The sequence below is a fragment of the Ipomoea triloba genome, chromosome 1, assembly GCF_003576645.1.
Source record: "Ipomoea triloba cultivar NCNSP0323 chromosome 1, ASM357664v1".
Lineage (NCBI taxonomy): Eukaryota > Viridiplantae > Streptophyta > Magnoliopsida > Solanales > Convolvulaceae > Ipomoea > Ipomoea triloba.
In genome coordinates this window covers 10596032-10613993 of record NC_044916.1, presented here as the reverse complement: position 1 = coordinate 10613993, position 17962 = coordinate 10596032, and the positions used below count along the sequence as shown (strand labels likewise).

Genomic DNA, 17962 nt, shown 5'->3' with positions numbered 1-17962 from the left:
TGAAGGCACTACGGATTCATCTTTTCCCAAGGAAAATCCACCAGATGTGCATGCTGCCCAAGTCGAAGGACAACGACTATCTATGTCTATCATCACTAAATGACTCGGTTTGCCACAAAGTGTCATCAAGAAGCCTTATTAAAATCCATCCTGGTCAAACCAATGATACAGACACCGACCAACAACTTCTTCGTTCTAGATAAGTCTAGAATTTTTTTCACTAATGACTTGAAACCTGTGTTCAATTTCATGATACAAAATTTTTTTTATCTATCAACGGAAACTTCTCCTTGATGAGTTTAACCTACACATTGGAGTCACAGTGTTACTTGAAAAAAGTTGGTCTATTGCAGACTGTTATTAGAATTGATATGTTTGTTAAAACAGTGGTATGTGAATTTTACACAAACCTAGTGCCGGAATTAGTTTCTATGAGGAAGGTTTTATGATTTTAATCCGACCATGATTAATTCCCTATTCGGTTCACCAAATATAAATGATGACTACAGAGAGGGTTTAAACATTGTGGCATATGAATTGACCGGTGGGATCAAGCATTTATGGACATCGAAAGACACTGTGCAATCAGCCATTCTCACTCCAACATATGCATTGTTGCATAAAGTTGCCCTGCATAATTGGATGCCAACAAAGCACAAATACTATGTCAAGTTGTAATTAGCTATGTTTTTGCACAAAATTGCAAATGGCGTGAAGATTAACTTAGGGAAGCTATTGTTTGATCAAGTGCTTGAAGCTCGGGATGGAAAACGAAGGAGAAAGGAACTCATTCTACCTAACATGATTTTTAATTTGCTAGTTATGCAAGGATTCCAAATCGACAAAGATGATTGTTTTGAGACGGAGGCAGTGCCCATTAAAGTAGAGTCACGGTTACTAGTCCACGATCATGCCGAGGACATTGTGAAGTTTACAGCATCGTTTCCCAGGACTCATCGAATTATTAGTTTCCTTCACGAAGAACTGAAATGGATTGCTGATCAACAAGAAATGCTACAAGCTAGGGAAAAAATTATAAATGTTTTCTTGTCCTCATTATTATGGGACTCTGCTGCACCTGCCGGGCCCTCGCAACATACTGCTAACTCATCTGCATCCAACCCAGGATATACACCACTAGCACTGGTGACACCACTAAATCTCGAGTTGCTTGATTCCCACTCACCAAATGATAACCATTGATCTATTTCGTTTGAAAGTTCAAATCTAGTTGGTATGTCAATAATTTCTTCTAGTTTCAATAAACTCATCCGATGTGACTAGATGTCGATGTTGATTTTGCTAGGGCTCTTTACATCTGCTCCGTATATTGAATTTGTATGCATGTATGCCAAGCTGTCAACAGATTCCTTCTCATACTCTTGCAATGAATATTATTGATTTCGAAATACCCGAAAAAAATGTGTCACCTCTGTTTATACTCATATATACTCATGAGAATTCATGCATATTGTTATCACATGATACATAGCTACTATCTTTCTCAATGTAAACAAGGATTAGTCGGGTGGACCTGGACCGTTAAACGGACAGAGAAAAAAATGTGTCACCTCTGTTTATACTCATATATACTCATGAGAAAGACCGGACACCTCATGGATCATTCAAATCCAGAAAAAAAAAAAAGAAACAGAAGTACAAAAGTTGTTCTTTTGGTACATTGCGCTTATTATATGGCGAATCAATTTTTTTTGGATGTTGTACATGCTACATGCAAATCCCACATACACATGAACTTCCCAAACATACAGATTCAATTTTGTGAATAAATTCATAGCCTTGCTCTATATTGACAGTACTCCTAAGTCCTATCACGGGTGGTGTAGGTATCATTCTTATTTGCATATAATCTTCTAAAAAGCCACTGATGGAGGTTGCAATAGCATATACTCAGATTGTGGAAGAGTCATTCCTTTACCCTTGTGTTTATTGTTATGCTGAGACATCATGGTGCTATCGTGCTGCTATAAAAATTTAAAAGTTTCATCAACCAACTACAAAAATGTCATGATGCCACAAAAATGTCAAAACAAACATACCTCAAAATCTTGATGTTCCAAATCTCGAGTTTCAAAATTTCTTCCCTGCATAGAAGACCTCAATTATTTATTTTTTTGCAATAAAAATATTGTTGAAAATATAAATTTAGCTTACCTTAGATATCTTTGGTGCTACCATTCTGCCAAAAAAAATCAAATTATTTCGTATTACTAATAACACTTCAGTATTATTAAGTATAGTAATGGATGCCCCCAATACTGCTTTTTCATGTTGCCAATATAGGATCACATTATTTTGCCTTTAAGATTGATTGCTTACCAGAATACATAAAATGTAGGCTTAAAACTGACATTCTTTTGTATTTAAAAAATAATAACCCTTTCTTATTTTTATAGAGATCTCCACATTACAAGAATAGTTAATTACCTATTTGGTCCCTCGACTATGAGGATTTCACCACTTCGGTCCTTGACTTCTAAAATTGTCCAATTGCATCCTCGACTATGGAATTTCTGACTGAGTTAGTCCTCATCCTAAACAGCCGTTAGTTAGACGTTAAAATTGAGGATACAAATGTAATTTCATTGTCCGGGTGTGTATTTGCTCATCAGTTCAACACTTAGTAGACAGAAACAAGAGAGAAACACAATCCAAATGAAGTTGTGTTGCAAGTACAGGGTCTTTGTGACGCCGCCATAGACGCTCTGGAAGTACTCCGGCGGCACGGTCCCAACGAAGCGGTTGTTGTTGAGGAAGACGCTCTCCGCCCTGGCCAGCGCGACGGGGATTTCGCTGGTGATGGAGTTGTGGCTGAGGTCCAGCACGGATCAGGGGCCGTATGGGAGGATCAGGGGCGACTGGTGGTTGTGGACACTAAATCTGAGAGCGGTTCCAGTTCGTTGAGTGAGCCAGATTCATAACCCTCAGCTCCGTCATCTTGTACTCCGGGCACTAGCCCCGCCAGCTCGTTACGACTCAGATCGAGGGTGTGAAGATTCGGGAGAGTGAAAATCGATGCCGGAATCGACCCCGTCAAGCGGTTATTCGTCAGGCTGAGAACCCGGAGGTTAGTTAACGCCTCGAACTGTGACGGCATAAGGCCGATGACAATGCCGGAGAACAAAACCAGCTGGGTCAACTCAGAGAGATTAGCAATCGAAGGAGAAAGCGTCCCTGCCAGCCGCGGCGACTACGACAGCTCGGAACCAAGCATCAGAGTAACAACTCTCCGTCAAAGGATACACAAGGGTTGACAGCCAGCGAAGAAAAATCCCAGGTGGTGAAAAAGTCGACAGCCAAAATTAGGGAAGATGAGGAATATATTTGAACTTCCAATTTTACCCTTGCATTTTGACGGGAAAACAAACTGAGGACCATTTCGGTTAACGTTTCCATAGTCTAGGATGCAATTGGACAATTTTGAAAGTTAAGGACCGAAGTGGTGAAATCCTCATAGTTGAGAGACTAAATCGGTAATTAACACTACTCTTTTTATCCATTTTTAACATTAAGGTAAGGGATAAGTTAAAGATCTCCAGCCTAAAGTCAAGATGTCATACACATGCATACTATAAAACAGAAAATAAAGCTTCCTCAATAAATGAACTACACAGTCCTAAGTTGATTAATCAAAGAAATGAAGATATGAGAGAGTGAATACCAAGGAAAACTATCCAATTAATTCTCTTCTTAATTATAGCTAAAGAGAACAACAAGCTAGTCTTGAAAAGTTTTAAAAAGCAGTCCATCATCTTCATTTTTTAGCATAATCGCTTCAGAAAAAAAATAGTGTGAGAGAGAGTGAGAGGGAGAAAATGTTAAAAGAGAGCATACTTCTTGTAAGAGTTAATTCCAGCAATGGTCCTCCGACTATGTTGATTTTCCAAATTTAGTCCCCGACTTTTAATTTGGACAATTTAGGTCCCTTGACTTTCAAATTTTTTCCAATGTTGGTCCTTTCGTTAAATTTTGGTTAAATTGAGGTCAAATGAAGGGGTAAAATTGTCCGTTCACCTGTTTAGTGTATTATTACTCGTATTTCTCTTATCATATACGCTGTATATATGAATATAATCTCAGTCGAAGTCTCAATCGAAGCCATATAATCTCAGTCGATGTCTCTTCGACTGATATTATATTCATATATATAGCGTATAGGACAGAAGAAATACGAGTATACAAGTGAACGGACAATTTTACCCCTTCATTTGACCTCAATTTAACCAAAATTTGACGAAAGGACCAACATTGGAAAGAATTTGAAAGTCAAGGGACCTAAATTGTCCAAATTAAAAGTCGGAGACTAATTTTGGAAAATCAACATAGTTGGAGGACCATTGCTGGAATTAACTCTAACTCTTAATAACAATGTTAAATATGCACAATGGCGTAAACAACATTATTCCTCTATCCAAGAAAGATATTTATAGCATAATAAATACTTTGTAATTAACAAATAACTAAGAGACAATAATACCTTAGATATCGTTTTTCTTCTTCTCATATGTTTTGTTTTAGTAAGAGCCTTAGCATCAACTAAATTTTTTCCATGTTTTGCCATTGTACTAGATGCAACCTCAAGTCTTTAGATCTAGATTCCAAACAATATGCACTCTTGACAATAGAGTCAAACTATTGTCAACTCCCTACTACTCCAAAAATCTTATTTAAAAAAAAAAAAAAAGAACCAAATTATTTTTAAAAGAATCAAATTTATTATTTCTTGGCATGGTATCAATGTCACCTACTCACCTCTATATAGCTATATTCTAGCAATTTCATGTGAAATTAGGGTTCATGATAAGTGCCAAAGATACTCATCTTTAAGGGTCTTTATGGGGTTGTTTTATACTCAATTGCTATCCCTTGTAGTTGATTTATGGTCATAATTTCTTAGATGTGCTAATGTGTTGCAAAGCTCTATCATATCTTGCACTTTAGTTGTCTTGAAGGGTTTTGAGCTTAAGAGAAGGTATGTGATGGGAGCAACCAAGGAAAATCACACGGATGGAGCCTGTCAATGAGGGTCCACGATCGTAGATGGAGAACAGAAAGTTCCACGTCTTGATCTATGATCGTGGATGGGAGTGTGACTGGATAAGTGGCACTATCAATGAGCGACCTACACTCGTGGATTGGATCGCAGATAGGGAGCAGCGAGATATTTTGAAGAAGGTGCTTTGGATGTAAGCTATTTAAGCTAGAATTAGATATTCAAATTTAGATTCATTTTACTTTCTCTCTCTAGTTCACTCATTGTACTTTGAAGAACTTCTTGAAGGAGAGCTTAACAAACTTTCTACTCCTTGAATTCCTTTGTAGTTTGGATTCTACTTACAGTCCATTAGGTAATCTACTTTCTTGCTTTAATCTTTGCTTTAATTACTTTCAATTTGGTGAATTTAGATTTAATGTTAATTTCAATTGGTAGAATGTGCGGCTAGGTTTTCAATTGGTAGAATGATGCTAGTGTGAATTGTATTTCTAATTAGGTTTATGCATTGAAATGGATTGATGAAGTGTTCTTGTTATCTATGATGAATTGTTTGCTTTCTTTGAGAATGACCAACTCTAGGGATTGTCTAAGGCATTGAATCTTAGCAAGGAATTGCTAGATTCAATGTAACTCCCAATCATAGGTGTTTTCTTACTTTAAGTTCTGAAAAGCCTAAGTGAGAAATGAAGTGAAGACAACATGTTTGATAAAATGTCTCTTAGGTCAATGGTCACCTAAAAAGTACTTTATGCCAAGAGAATGCTTAGTAAATCGATAGGTGAAAGGTGTTAGTAAAGCCTCACAAGAATATCATCATTGCAATGATATAACCTAAGTCCTAGAACACTAGAAGCATCATGCACTATATAACAATTCCATTCATAAGCTTTTTCCTTATTGAATTCAAATGCTTGTTTTTTTTATCTTTGATACTACAACATGTCAACATGCAAATCAACTTGTTCTTAGTGACCGTGTATATGATGTGTGTGATCCCGTATTCCTTAGTTTAAGAACCGATTAATACTTCCAAATTTGTCTTCCTCGAGAACGATAAAACTTGAGATTTATCCCAAAATCTTTGACACACACAAGTCGACGTTTGTCAGTTCACATCTTCAATACTACAAACATTGCCAAAATTAGTCAGTAAGAAACTAGTGAAGAAAGAAAGAAAGAAAATGGGTAAAGTGAAATTAGCTAGGGATTATTTTAAAATTTGATTTTTGTTTTTTTTTTTCAATCCATGCTTATGTGGCGAGCCGAATATTAAATTTATAGCCAAGTAATTTGCCATGGAGGCTTTTACTTGATCAAGTAAATTTATAGCCAAGTAAATTTATAGCTTTTCCTCTGTAAAGCTCTATTTATACCTCCAGTGTAAAGTCAGTATCAAGCAATTTTATTCTACTCTTCACATGGTATCAAGAGCTAGCAACAATTCTTGATTTTTTTTCTCCTTTCCTAGCCTACATTATGTCCACCACAACTGAAACACCCACAACTGAAACCTCTATCATTCAAATTACTGCTCCTGCAAATTTCCCCATTAAACTTACTCCCTCCAACTTTTCAGTTTGGAGACATCAAATCAAAGTCACTTTGATTGGCTTTAATTTACTAGGATACATTGATGGGAGTATTGCAGCCCCATCTCAGTTTTACGATGTCGCGAAAACTATCCCAAATCCTAGCTACACAAATTGGTATCGTCAAGACCAAATTATCATCAGTGCACTCCTTGGAAGCTGTTCTGACCCTATTTAACCGCTCATCTCTTCCGCTGACACCTCCCGTGAAGCTTGGAAGTCGTTACTAGCAAGCTTTGCAAACACCTCCCGTGGGCGAATTGTCTCACTAAAGTCCAAGTTAGCTCGTAATCCGCAAGGTAGTCGATCCATTGTTGATTATCTCAACGACATGAAGGCCATTGCCGATGATCTTCCTATCGCACAGTGCCTGGTGTCCGATGAAGATCTTACGGTTCACATCCTTACTTAGATTGGTGAAGAATACAACTATGTTGTATCAGCTGTACGTATCCAAGAGTCACCACTGTCACTCTTTGAGCTCTCTAAGATACTCACGGATCATGAGCGTATGTTAAAGGAAGTAGGTGAGTCCCGGCAAAATGTTGTTGCCACTGCAAATGTTACTCAACGGTCCTCCAACAATGGATGGTCATCTCAAGGTAACTATTACGCAAATCGTCGCAATCGTAGTCAATTTGAGAATAATAATTCCTGACCACCGTGGCAAAATTACAACAACGGACACCCCTCTCATAATGGTTTGGTGTGTAAGTTTTGTAATATCCCAGACATGAGGTACGTTATTGTCGTAAACTAGTCCAATTTTTTAAAGAAAATAGCATATCTCATGTTCCATTTGCGAGTTCTAGCCCGACCCCGTTTGTCAATATGTCCACTACACAACCAGTGCCGACACACCCGTGGTTATTTAACAGTGGTGCTTTTCACCATAGCACATCGAGCACTTCACCACTAAACTCTTTCAGTGAATATAGTGTTCCGGATGAGATACGCCTGGGTGATGGTAAATGCCTTCCTATAACTCACATTGGTCATACTACCCTATCCACATCATCTCGGCCTCTTTCTCTTAACAATGTTCTGTGCGTTTCTAAGTTACATAGGAATTTAGTGCTAGTTTCTCAATTATGCCACACTAACTCTATTTCAATTGAATTCTTTTCTAATTTCTTTCTCGTGAAGGATTGTCAAACGGGAGCACCACTGATGTGTGGGGGGGGGGGGGGGGTAATGGTGTCTACTACGCTCCTACCTCACTTCTGCCTCAAGTCAATGCAACTAGTTTAATGTCTCTGTTTGATTGGCATCATCGTTTGGGTTACCCCTCTAATAAAGTACTTGGTCGTGTTTTAAGTCGTTGCACCAATGTTTCCAATTTTCCATTAAATATTTTTCATTGTATTTCTTGCCACATTAATAAGAGTCACAAGTTACCCTTTGCAGAAAATTCTATGGTAAGCTCTAGACCTCTAGAATTAATTTATACAGATGTTTGGAGTTCCTCTCAAAAATCAATTGATGGTTATGCTTACTATGTTATTTTTGTGGACCACTATACAAAATATATTTGGTTATACCCACTCAAAAAGAAGTCAGATGTGGCTCTTATTTTCCCACAGTACAAAGGCTAGTGGATAATTATTTCAATCAAAAAATTATCTCAATCTTCTCAGATAATGGAGGTGAATTCATTAAACTTGTTCCTATATTTAATAGTGAAGGGATTTCTCACTTCACCACTCTCCCTCATACTCCCTCCTGAGCATAATGGAACGGCTGAGCTCGTCACCGCCACATAGTTGAGGCCGGTATGTCACTGTTACATTTTGCTTCTTTACCTTTGTCTTTTTGGTCTTATGCATTATAAATCGGTTGCCTAGACTTGTCTTGGATAATCAGTCTCCTTTTGTAGTTTTATATAAGTCTCAGCCTAATTATGCTAAGCTGCAGCTATTTAGGTGTTTGTGTTTTCCCTGGTTAAAACCGTACTGCTCTCATAAACTGGAGCCAAAGTTATCATCTTGTATTTTTTTGGGTTACTCAAATTCACAATTTGCTTATAAATTTTATGAACCTAATACAAAAAAGAACTTTTCTCTCCAGACATGTTAAATTTGTCCCAACCCAAATTTCCTTCAAAATACTAAGTATGAAAGACTCTGCAAATTCATCTTCTCACCTCCCAGGTATTGTTTGTCAGTTTGCTAATCTGCCTACACAGCAACATATCCCTATCCTGGGAAAGTCGGCGTCGACGAACTCACGCTTACCTAAGTCAAGCGTACCATCACAGTCGCCGGCAGTGTCACCTACGCCGGCGGTGGGTTTCAGTCAGCTAGGGTCCTCTGGTCCGACGTTTAGTAGGAGTCCTGGCACCTCCACTAGACCGGTTGTTGTAACGCCTTCCCCTCCGCCACAGTTATCTCCTGCACCAGTGCCATCCCCACCACCTGCGTCGTCACCTCCTCTTGTATCGTCACCTCCTCTTGTGTCATCACCACCACCTGCGTCATCTCCTCGACCGGCGTCGTCTCGTCCACAGGCGTCGTCTCCTCTACCGGCATCGTCTCCTCCACCAGCGTCATCTCCTCCACTAGCGTCGTCTCATCTATCGGTTTCGCCCCTTCCACCGACGTCACATATGTCAGAGTAGTCGTCTTCTCCTCCAGCGGTGGTGGTAGCTTCGTTGGATCCTTCTCCAGCAACGTTGACTACCTCGTCGGCAGTCTCTCCTCCTCACGTACCTGTTACTCAGCCCAAACGTAACAGCAAACCTAATCCTAAATACTCAGCCCAAACATAACCGCAAACCTAATTCTAAATTGTTTGTTAATACAGTTTTTGTATTGTCTTGAGCTTAACACTATGACCCAGGCGTTGAGAGATCATTTGTGGTGTAAGGCGATGGATTAGGAATATGAGGCTTTACTTCAGAATGGTACTTGGGATTTGGTACCACGACAATCCAAACCGGTGGTTGGGTGCAAATGGGTGTTCCGAGTTAAACGTAAGTCCGATGGTTCTATTTACAGGTATAAAGCATGGCTTGTCGCGAAGGGGTATTTACATCAGGCTGGCCGTGATTTTTTTGAAACATATAGCCCAGTAATGAAGCATGTTACTATACATGTAGTTATTTCTATTGCTTTGCGTAATAATTGGCCCATACGGTAGTTAGATATTAATAACGCGTTTTTGAATGGATCTTGACTGAAACTATTTTTATGGAACAACCACCGGGTTACGTTAATGTGGATTGCCCTTCTCATATTTGTCAGCTTAAAAAGGCACTGTATGGCCTTAAATAGGCACCGCGAGCCTGGTACCTTGAACTTAGTCACTTTCTGTTGCATTATGGTTTTGCCAAGTCATAAGTCGATGCGTCTTTGTTTGTTTACTCCGCTAATGGCATTCCTATGTATTTTTTGGTGTATGTTAATGATATCCTACTTACTGGAGTAGTACTGTGTGTAGAGAAGTGTGTGCGAGCGTTGTCTGATGCTTTCGCATTAAAAGATTTGGGTTCTTTACATCATTTTCTAGGTGTGGATGTAATTTCAACTGTGTCTGGTGTGTTTTTGTCTCAATCACAGTACATTTCTGATACTTTGATCGAGTTTCACATGGATGGAGCAAAGCCAGTTTCCACGCCTATGAGTTCTTCAGAAGTTCTGCCACTCCTGAACTCGTCCACGGTTGTTGATCCTACAGGTTTTTGCAAGCTTATTGGTATGCTGTAATATTTAAGCGTTACACGTCCAGATGTGTCATTTGCTGTGAATCGTTTGTATGCACGCACCATCTGCGATGCATTGATCTACTGCGAAGCATGTTCTACGCTACCTTAAGGGGACGTTGTTCCATGGGCTACTTCTCAAAAGGACAACTTCCTTTCGGCTCACTGCTTTTTCGGATTCTAATTGGGGTGGCTCCGATACTTTGGGTCGTTCCACCACTACGTATGTTTGTATCTTGGTGGTAACAATTTTTCTTGGAAGTCTACACGACAAAAGTCAGTTTCTCGTTCTTCTACTAAGGCGGAGTATCGTGCCCTTGCGAATGCTACTGCTGAGGTTCTATGGGTTCAGCATCTTCTACGAGAGCTACAAGTGCCTTTGTCTAGATCTCATGCGTTGCTATGTGATAATATTAGTGCTACATATGTCTGCAAGAATCATGTGTTCCATTCTAGAATGAAGCATTTTGCCCTTGACTATTTCTTTGTTCGTGAGTTAGTGACTTCTGGAGCGTTGGTTGTTCGTCATCTTCCCTCTAAAGAACAGCTCGCTGATATCCTCACGAAGCCGTTGGGTTGTGCATCTTTCCAGCTTTTTTAGTCCAAGATTATAATCTCTGACGAATCCTCCATCTTGCGGGGCATGTTAAACACAAAGCATGAACTAGTCTTTAGATAGTTTTGTTATTTACTTTTATTTAGCCTTTAATTATGTTTCTGTTATAACTTCCTTTGTAAAGCTCTATTTATACATCCAGTTAAAGTCAGTATCAAGCAATCTTATTCTACTCTTCACAAGAAGAGCATAATTATGGTTGGAGCTACGGGAAAAGACGATGTTCAGCATTCTTTGGGAGTTTATCCTAAAGTGTTTTTGTTGGGATGAAGATGAACATTAGTATAGCTACTTTATCCAACATATGGTGAGAGTGGATGCACATATTGTTGGAATTTTTAGCATAAAATGGCTTGTAAGTGGCTATTTTGTGGGATAAATATATGTGTGGTCCATTTCTGATTTGGGCCAGGTCAAAGTAGATTCGGGGTTTTCATAGTAAGACGAAGAAATCGATATATTGTACGTTCAAAATGGATAATGAGTGAACGAGAAATTGATTCTCAAAGTAGACTCATTTGAATTGCAAAATAGAGGTGAAAAGGCTTTGAGAAGGTACTTGTCCAGTTGTCCCACATTGATTTGAAAAGTGAATTTGCATAGCAATATATTTATGTTTATGCTGTTAAAAAAAATACAAAAACTAAAATTGTTAAGTTTTAGCCAAATAGAAAAATATTATTTTATATTTTCTAACTTGTAGCCAACAGTAAAAAAAAAAATTTTAAAATTAAAAATTATTTTTAAGAAATTATTTCTTGTGTTTCCAAACAAACCCTAAATTAAAAAGCCTTAAGTGTAATTTCACACCATGAACTATATCGGATTTTTCATGCCATATCCTGACCTTTCATAAGTATTATTTCGATCCACAAACCGCTTATAACTTTTTGCAGGTATAATATGATATGGCCATATTGATTTTAATTAAAAATGAGATATGGAGTCCATGTAAGTATTTTTAATTTAAAAAAAAAACTAAAAAAAATAAAGAAAGAATTGATCTCCTAAAAAACACCAGGATTCTGTGTCGTCCACGCCCAAAGCTAAGCGTCGCTACCTCTAGAATCGAAGCTCAGGAGTAGAGGCGCAACTGTTTTGTTGGTTTCCTGCTTGACGATGCTGATGGACAACAAGGAGCTGATGGAAATTTATCTTCATTAAAACATATTTATAGATGTGTCGCATAGATCACCTTTATTTTGAGATTTATCTTCTGGGAAAAATCCTAGCCTTGGGCCTTACAGAAAAAGTTCAAATTACTCACTCTTTAATTTAAACTTATGTAGGATGTCATTCTATACTGCGTAATATGAGAAGGAAACCATTGCATGTTAGGAACATACTGTAATAGGTTTTGATGATACCAAATGTAATGTTCAATCCCCTAAGTCTCGATAGATAGGGAATACATGTAAGTTCGACAAGTAAACTAAGAGCGAAAATACAACCGAGTAATTGAGCTCAACTCGGAAAATATTTAAGCTTAAGGTGAACTTGTTTGAACATCTTAGAAGTTTCGTGTTGTAAGCTTATAGATAGATCAGAAGAAGGCACGAGACATCACTGGAGGAATAAGGGTCTGCGAGACATCAACTAAGTCTCGAGACATAAGCAGAGTTCGAGAGATGGAATCTCTCGAAACATCAATCCAGTTCGAGACATGAGATCGAGACATCAAGTAGTCGAGACATCAATTTTTGGTCTCAATAGACTAGCACTTCTCCAATGAACTGAACGATAGTTAACACGCATAGATAAAGTAATCTAAGTTTGGAGAAAAAGAATATCATGGAGATAAAATATTAAGGAGGTGCTGACAGAGTATTATGGAAAAATAGAACAGCCAGAAGTGGATGCCACGTCAGAACTCCACAACCAACGGATAGAAGATGCACCAATCAGAGGTCGGTCTTATTCCCTAAAACGAGGATCAATGGGAATATAAAAAGAGTAACTTTTACCAAAAGAAGTAAGTGGAGTATGGACTCAAGATAGTGAAATATGGGATATTCACTACAAGACAAAAGATTCAAGTTACAAGACTACCACTCCATGAAAACATGCTAAAAATATGCAAGTCCCATGGTCGGCATGGGAGACAGATTTCAAACGGAATAATTTTCCCTCCAACAAAATTATTCCTCAACTCTCATATATAAGGACGTGAAGACACAAGTTCAAGATACAAGAGAAAAGGTTCGAAAAATTCAAGCTATCATAAGAGGTGTCTAGTTCAAACGTTCAAAAGTGCAAGTGCTTAATCTGGAATATCATACTTGATATTCATAACAGCGAGAAAACACATCTTAGTGTTTTGAGAGAGTTACAAAGCTTAAACTACTACACATCTAGAAGGTGACCGAAGCTGCACTACAAGGAAGATTATCCATCGAAAGCTTTTGGTCAGATTGGAGATTGTTACACTCAACCTGTGACAACCGGAACAACCTTGCTTTGGAGAAGGCAAGAAGAGGCGGAGTAACTTGAGAGCTGTCTTGTGAAGATCCTGAGGCTTGAGGCAGGCTTGGTGATCAAAGCTCAAGTGTTCGAGAGGTGGAGTAACAAGAAGCGGGGCGAAAAACCTGAGGCTTGAGGCGGGCTTCGTGATCAAAGCTCAAGCGCTCGATATTGTACTAAAAAGGGAAGTTTTAGTACAATCCTTCTAGGGAGTTTCTAGAAGAAGAGTGGACGTAGGCGGGTTGGCCGAACCACTTAAAAATCTCTCTCGCATTTACTTTCTGTGTTTACCTCTCGCTAACTATCTCTCGAACTGCACTGCATATAACCACACCTCTCGAACTAATTCAAACTCGTGCAAATTAAAAGGGGATAACTTTTCCGCTGCGCATAAAACTTTGTCTTCATCTTGTGAGGTATCGGACCTAAACATCCTAAGTCCAATACACATGAGAGGTCGAAAAAGATTTGCAAAAATCTTATACAAGTCTATTCACCCCCCCTCCCCTCTAGACTTGTACCCCATCCCCTTGGGACCAACACTACATGCATGCATTAATGACAAATTAAAGAAGATAATGCATAAGAGTCCCTATATCTTTGTAAAGGAATTGTTGAATCTGAACTTACCATCGCAGAATGACCCATAGGCAACCCAATGCCATATCTGTCCATTATTGGTGGTGACACTCGATAAATCCCACCTCCGAAGATGATCGATGTCATCATCTCCTAAGTAGGCCGTGCAGAGTCCGTCGTTATACCGTGGACCGTGGTGGTCCACAGTGCATTGTGGACCGTGGTCACAAAACGACGTCGTTTCGGTAAGTGGGAGGCGGAGCTTCGTAAATGATACTACAGTTCATCTCAAAAGATACTGCCTTACATTTGTTTTTATATTAACGAATGAAAGTATAGTTATATCGAAATGTAACTGCAGTGTATATGAACTGATACTGAATAACAGTTTCACTTTTGTGTTTTTATATTATCGAATGAAACTGTAGTTATATCGAAATGTAATTGTAGTTGTGTGGAAATGTAACTGCAGTGCATATGAACTGATACTAAATAACAGTTTCACATTTGTGGTTTTATATTATCGAATGAAACTGTAGTTATATTGAAATGTAACTGTAGTTGTATTGAAATGTAATTGCAGTTGTGTTGAAATGTAACTGTAGTGTATATGAACTGAAAGTGAATGGCGCGAAATCATTAATCTGTTTTCATTAATCAAAACGACGTCGTTTTGAAGCGCGGTCCACAATATAATTTGCGGTGCAAAGTAGGGCAATTTGGATATTTTAGGAAATTAGGGTTTTTGTTTATTACAGAGTCAGTAGTGCTAAAAAAATGAAATGATAAAATGGTTGTCATGTCATATTTTTAATATCTATCTAAACAGGTCACTAACGAAACGCATCCACATCAGCATATTATTATCTATAACTTGAAGGAAACCTGCAAAGAGTTCTAGGCAAAAAATTTTAATAGTTTGTGGATCGAAACAGCAGTTATGAAAAGTCAAGGTGCGGCATGAAGAATCTGTTATAGTTTAGGTGCGGAATGACACTTTAGCCAATTAACAATAATATGTTCAAAATCAATAACCTAACTTTCAAATTGTAACATTTATTAAAATATTAATATAAGAAATGAAACATTATAATTTATTAATTATACAAAAAATTAAATCATATACTATCAACATTAAAAGGACAAAATTAATATATAATTAAAATTATATACCATATAAATAAAATTTATGTGATACCACATAATTAATAAGAAATGTTTTTCTTGATTATACAAAAAATCATATATTAAAAATAATATAATTAAAATTATATATCACATAAAATTGTTCTAATTATTTATGTGTATCACTGTGCTGTGATGTGTCATATGTGTAGGGTGGTGGAGGAAAGTTCTTGTCACTTTTTTGCTAACTGCAGCGAAGTGAGGAAAATTTGGAGGGCAATGGGATTGGGCTTTAGTGGTCATGAGGTAAGTGATATACCTGCATGGTTCTTTAGCTATATAAATGGATTGCATGGCGATAATTTGGATTCCTTCATAATGACGTGCTGGGGGTTATGGATTAGTAGAAATGAATTTGTGTGGAATAACATCCCTTTTGATGCTAATATGGTTATACAGTGGTCGGCCTCTTTCATACATAATTGGAAATTGGCGCAGGACAATTCGGGTACATATGCTACTAGCAGTGAGGCGCAAGAGAATAGATGGATCCGTCCGCAGCGGGGCAGGCTCAAGCTAAACACGGATGTCACAATACATCAGGGTCATAATGTTATGGGTCTTAGGTGGGTCCTTCGGGATGATGATGGTACTTTCCTTGCGGCGAAGAATGTGCATGTGGCGGGCTCGTTTGATGTTAAGCAAGCTGAGGCCCTGAGCATGCGAGAGGCCCTAAGTTGGTTCAAGAACACCGGTACGGGGGGTGTGGATGTGGAAATTGATTCACAACTTTTGTTTAATGCTTTAAAGTGTAATTCTTTTTATTCTGCTTTTGGTTATTTAGTGGATGATATTAAAGAATTGGCATCCCTGACTAATGATGTCGAATTCGGGTTTGTTAGGCGATCTGCGAATTGTGCCGCCCACATTGTTGCTAGGGAGGCCATTTCTGAGTCAGGTTGCGGGGAGTGGTTAGATTCCCCTCCTTTTTTCCTTGTTGACTGTCTCGTTGGAGATTTAATGAATTAAGTATTACTTTTCAAAAAAAAAAAAGAACTTAAATTTTTTATAATTAGGGAAATTGCTTTTCTAACATTTCATTTCTTATATCATATTTTAATAAACATTTCAATTCAAGTTGTATGTTAACTTATTGGATTAGATTTGAAGTTGGAATAAGTTATCAATATTCCAATGCCGTTATAGGCTCAATTCTTATATATATATTAGTAACATTTTAAGTATTTTTATATTAAGATATTATTAATATGTGATTTAGCAGTCATATCTTGGGAATCTTGCTATGCCATCAAGTCACATAAATATATTTAATGGTTTAACTAATGACATTAATAAATTTACTTAATTTTTAAATTTCTAATTAATCAATTTTATAATACAAAGACTAAACTAAATGTTTTATAATAGTATATATAGCGACTAATAGAGTTCTTATACCTAGAAATGAATTTTCTTAATATACAAAAACTAAAAGTATAAGTTATACTTTTAGTTTTTGTATAATTAAGAAAATTCATTTCTAATGTCTCATTTCTTATATTCATATTTTAATGGATATATCAAGTTGTAAAGGTAGTGTCATAGATTCAATTTGAATTTTAAATAAATTATTATTTTGTCAACACCATGAGTTCAATTCATATTGATATAATACTAGATTTCACGCGCATTGCGCGAATGAGATAATGCCCAATGTTTATTATTAAATAAGTATTTCAAAGTATATCAATGCAAGATTATATAGGAGATGTTCATGCATATGTAATTGAATGTTGAATTTGTTTATTTGAATCGGTAATTCAAAATTTAGGAATGCAACATAATATATGAAAGATTGATTATAATTGTCACTAAAATAAATGTTTATAATTTTTTAAAAACGCTAATCTAAATACTAAGTTAAAAAATAATAGCATAAATAAATACTACTTTTTCGTTTGATTTTCTCTAAGCCTTTTTTAATTCTCTTGTAGCTATTTTTCAAGTTTTTTTTTTTAATAAATTTGAAAGATTGATTCCAAAAATGTTGTAGTCTTAGCATTTTTTCAATGCATCAAGTGTGTCACAATGTTCTATTGCCCTACATTGACATTTTTAATAATGAGTTTTAAATCAATTTATTGGGTTATTTGAATGTCGGTTCTTTGTCAACAAATCATCCAAAAGTGGTTAATATGATTGGTTTCAAACTGTTTTTTTTTTTAAATTTTCCATGTTATTAACATAATACTTGGTAAATAAATATATAACATTATTTTTTAGTATAACTTTGATATTTAATTACAAGATTTTGTTAAAAAAAACAATGAAGAATGTATAGTGAATATAATTAATAATAGAGCAAATTGCCATTTTGGTCCACTGACTATAGGGGTCCTCTTAATTGCAGTCCACGACTTTTAAAAGTGTTAATTGCATACCATGACTATCCAATTTTTGTCAATTTTGGTCACTCCGGCCAAATTGCCGGCCAAATCTCACCGGAATTTCCTAAACCCTAAAATAACAAGGGTATTTTGGTCATTTCACATTCTTGCCTTCTTCTCTGGCGACCTCCCACTTTTTCTTGCATTTTTCCGGCGACGCCTTTACGATGAACAGAGTAGCAGATCGATGACATCACTCCTAGGCATAATTATTTGACATTCCGCACGATGCTTTCTTCCCTTTCTCTGTAAAAATGTCACACTCCGTTAAACACTTCATTATTTTCTGTTTAGTTGTTCTCTTCGCCTTTCTATCGCCCACAAACTGGACTACGCCGGAGGCTCATACATTATACATATATATGAACCAGGAACTTGACAACATGGTGTAGCAAAACAGCATGAATTTTCAACAGAACTGATTCTCAA

The 17962-nt window shown here is 37.1% G+C and overlaps 1 protein-coding gene across 1 annotated transcript; it reads left to right on the top strand.

Annotated features, from left to right (window-relative positions):
* The first annotated feature begins 5061 nt into the window (after window positions 1-5061).
* Window positions 5062-9223, top strand: LOC116027693 (formin-like protein 6). The gene is made up of 3 exons (XM_031269450.1): window positions 5062-5196; window positions 7019-7208; window positions 8757-9223. The coding sequence occupies exons 1-3, from the start codon at window positions 5062-5064 to the stop codon at window positions 9221-9223; spliced, it is 792 nt and encodes a 263-aa protein (XP_031125310.1).
* The last annotated feature ends 8739 nt before the right edge of the window (window positions 9224-17962 follow it).

Excerpts from the sequence above, each read along its gene's own strand:
- LOC116027693 (XM_031269450.1), top strand. The coding sequence starts at position 5,062 with ATGGAGAACAGAAAGTTCCACGTCTTGATCTATGATCGTGGATGGGAG. Across the intron at positions 5,197-7,018 it reads AGCGAGATATTTTGAAGAAG|ATTGGTGAAGAATACAACTA; the intron begins GTGCTTTGGATG and ends ATCCTTACTTAG. Across the intron at positions 7,209-8,756 it reads CAATGGATGGTCATCTCAAG|GTATTGTTTGTCAGTTTGCT; the intron begins GTAACTATTACG and ends CTCACCTCCCAG.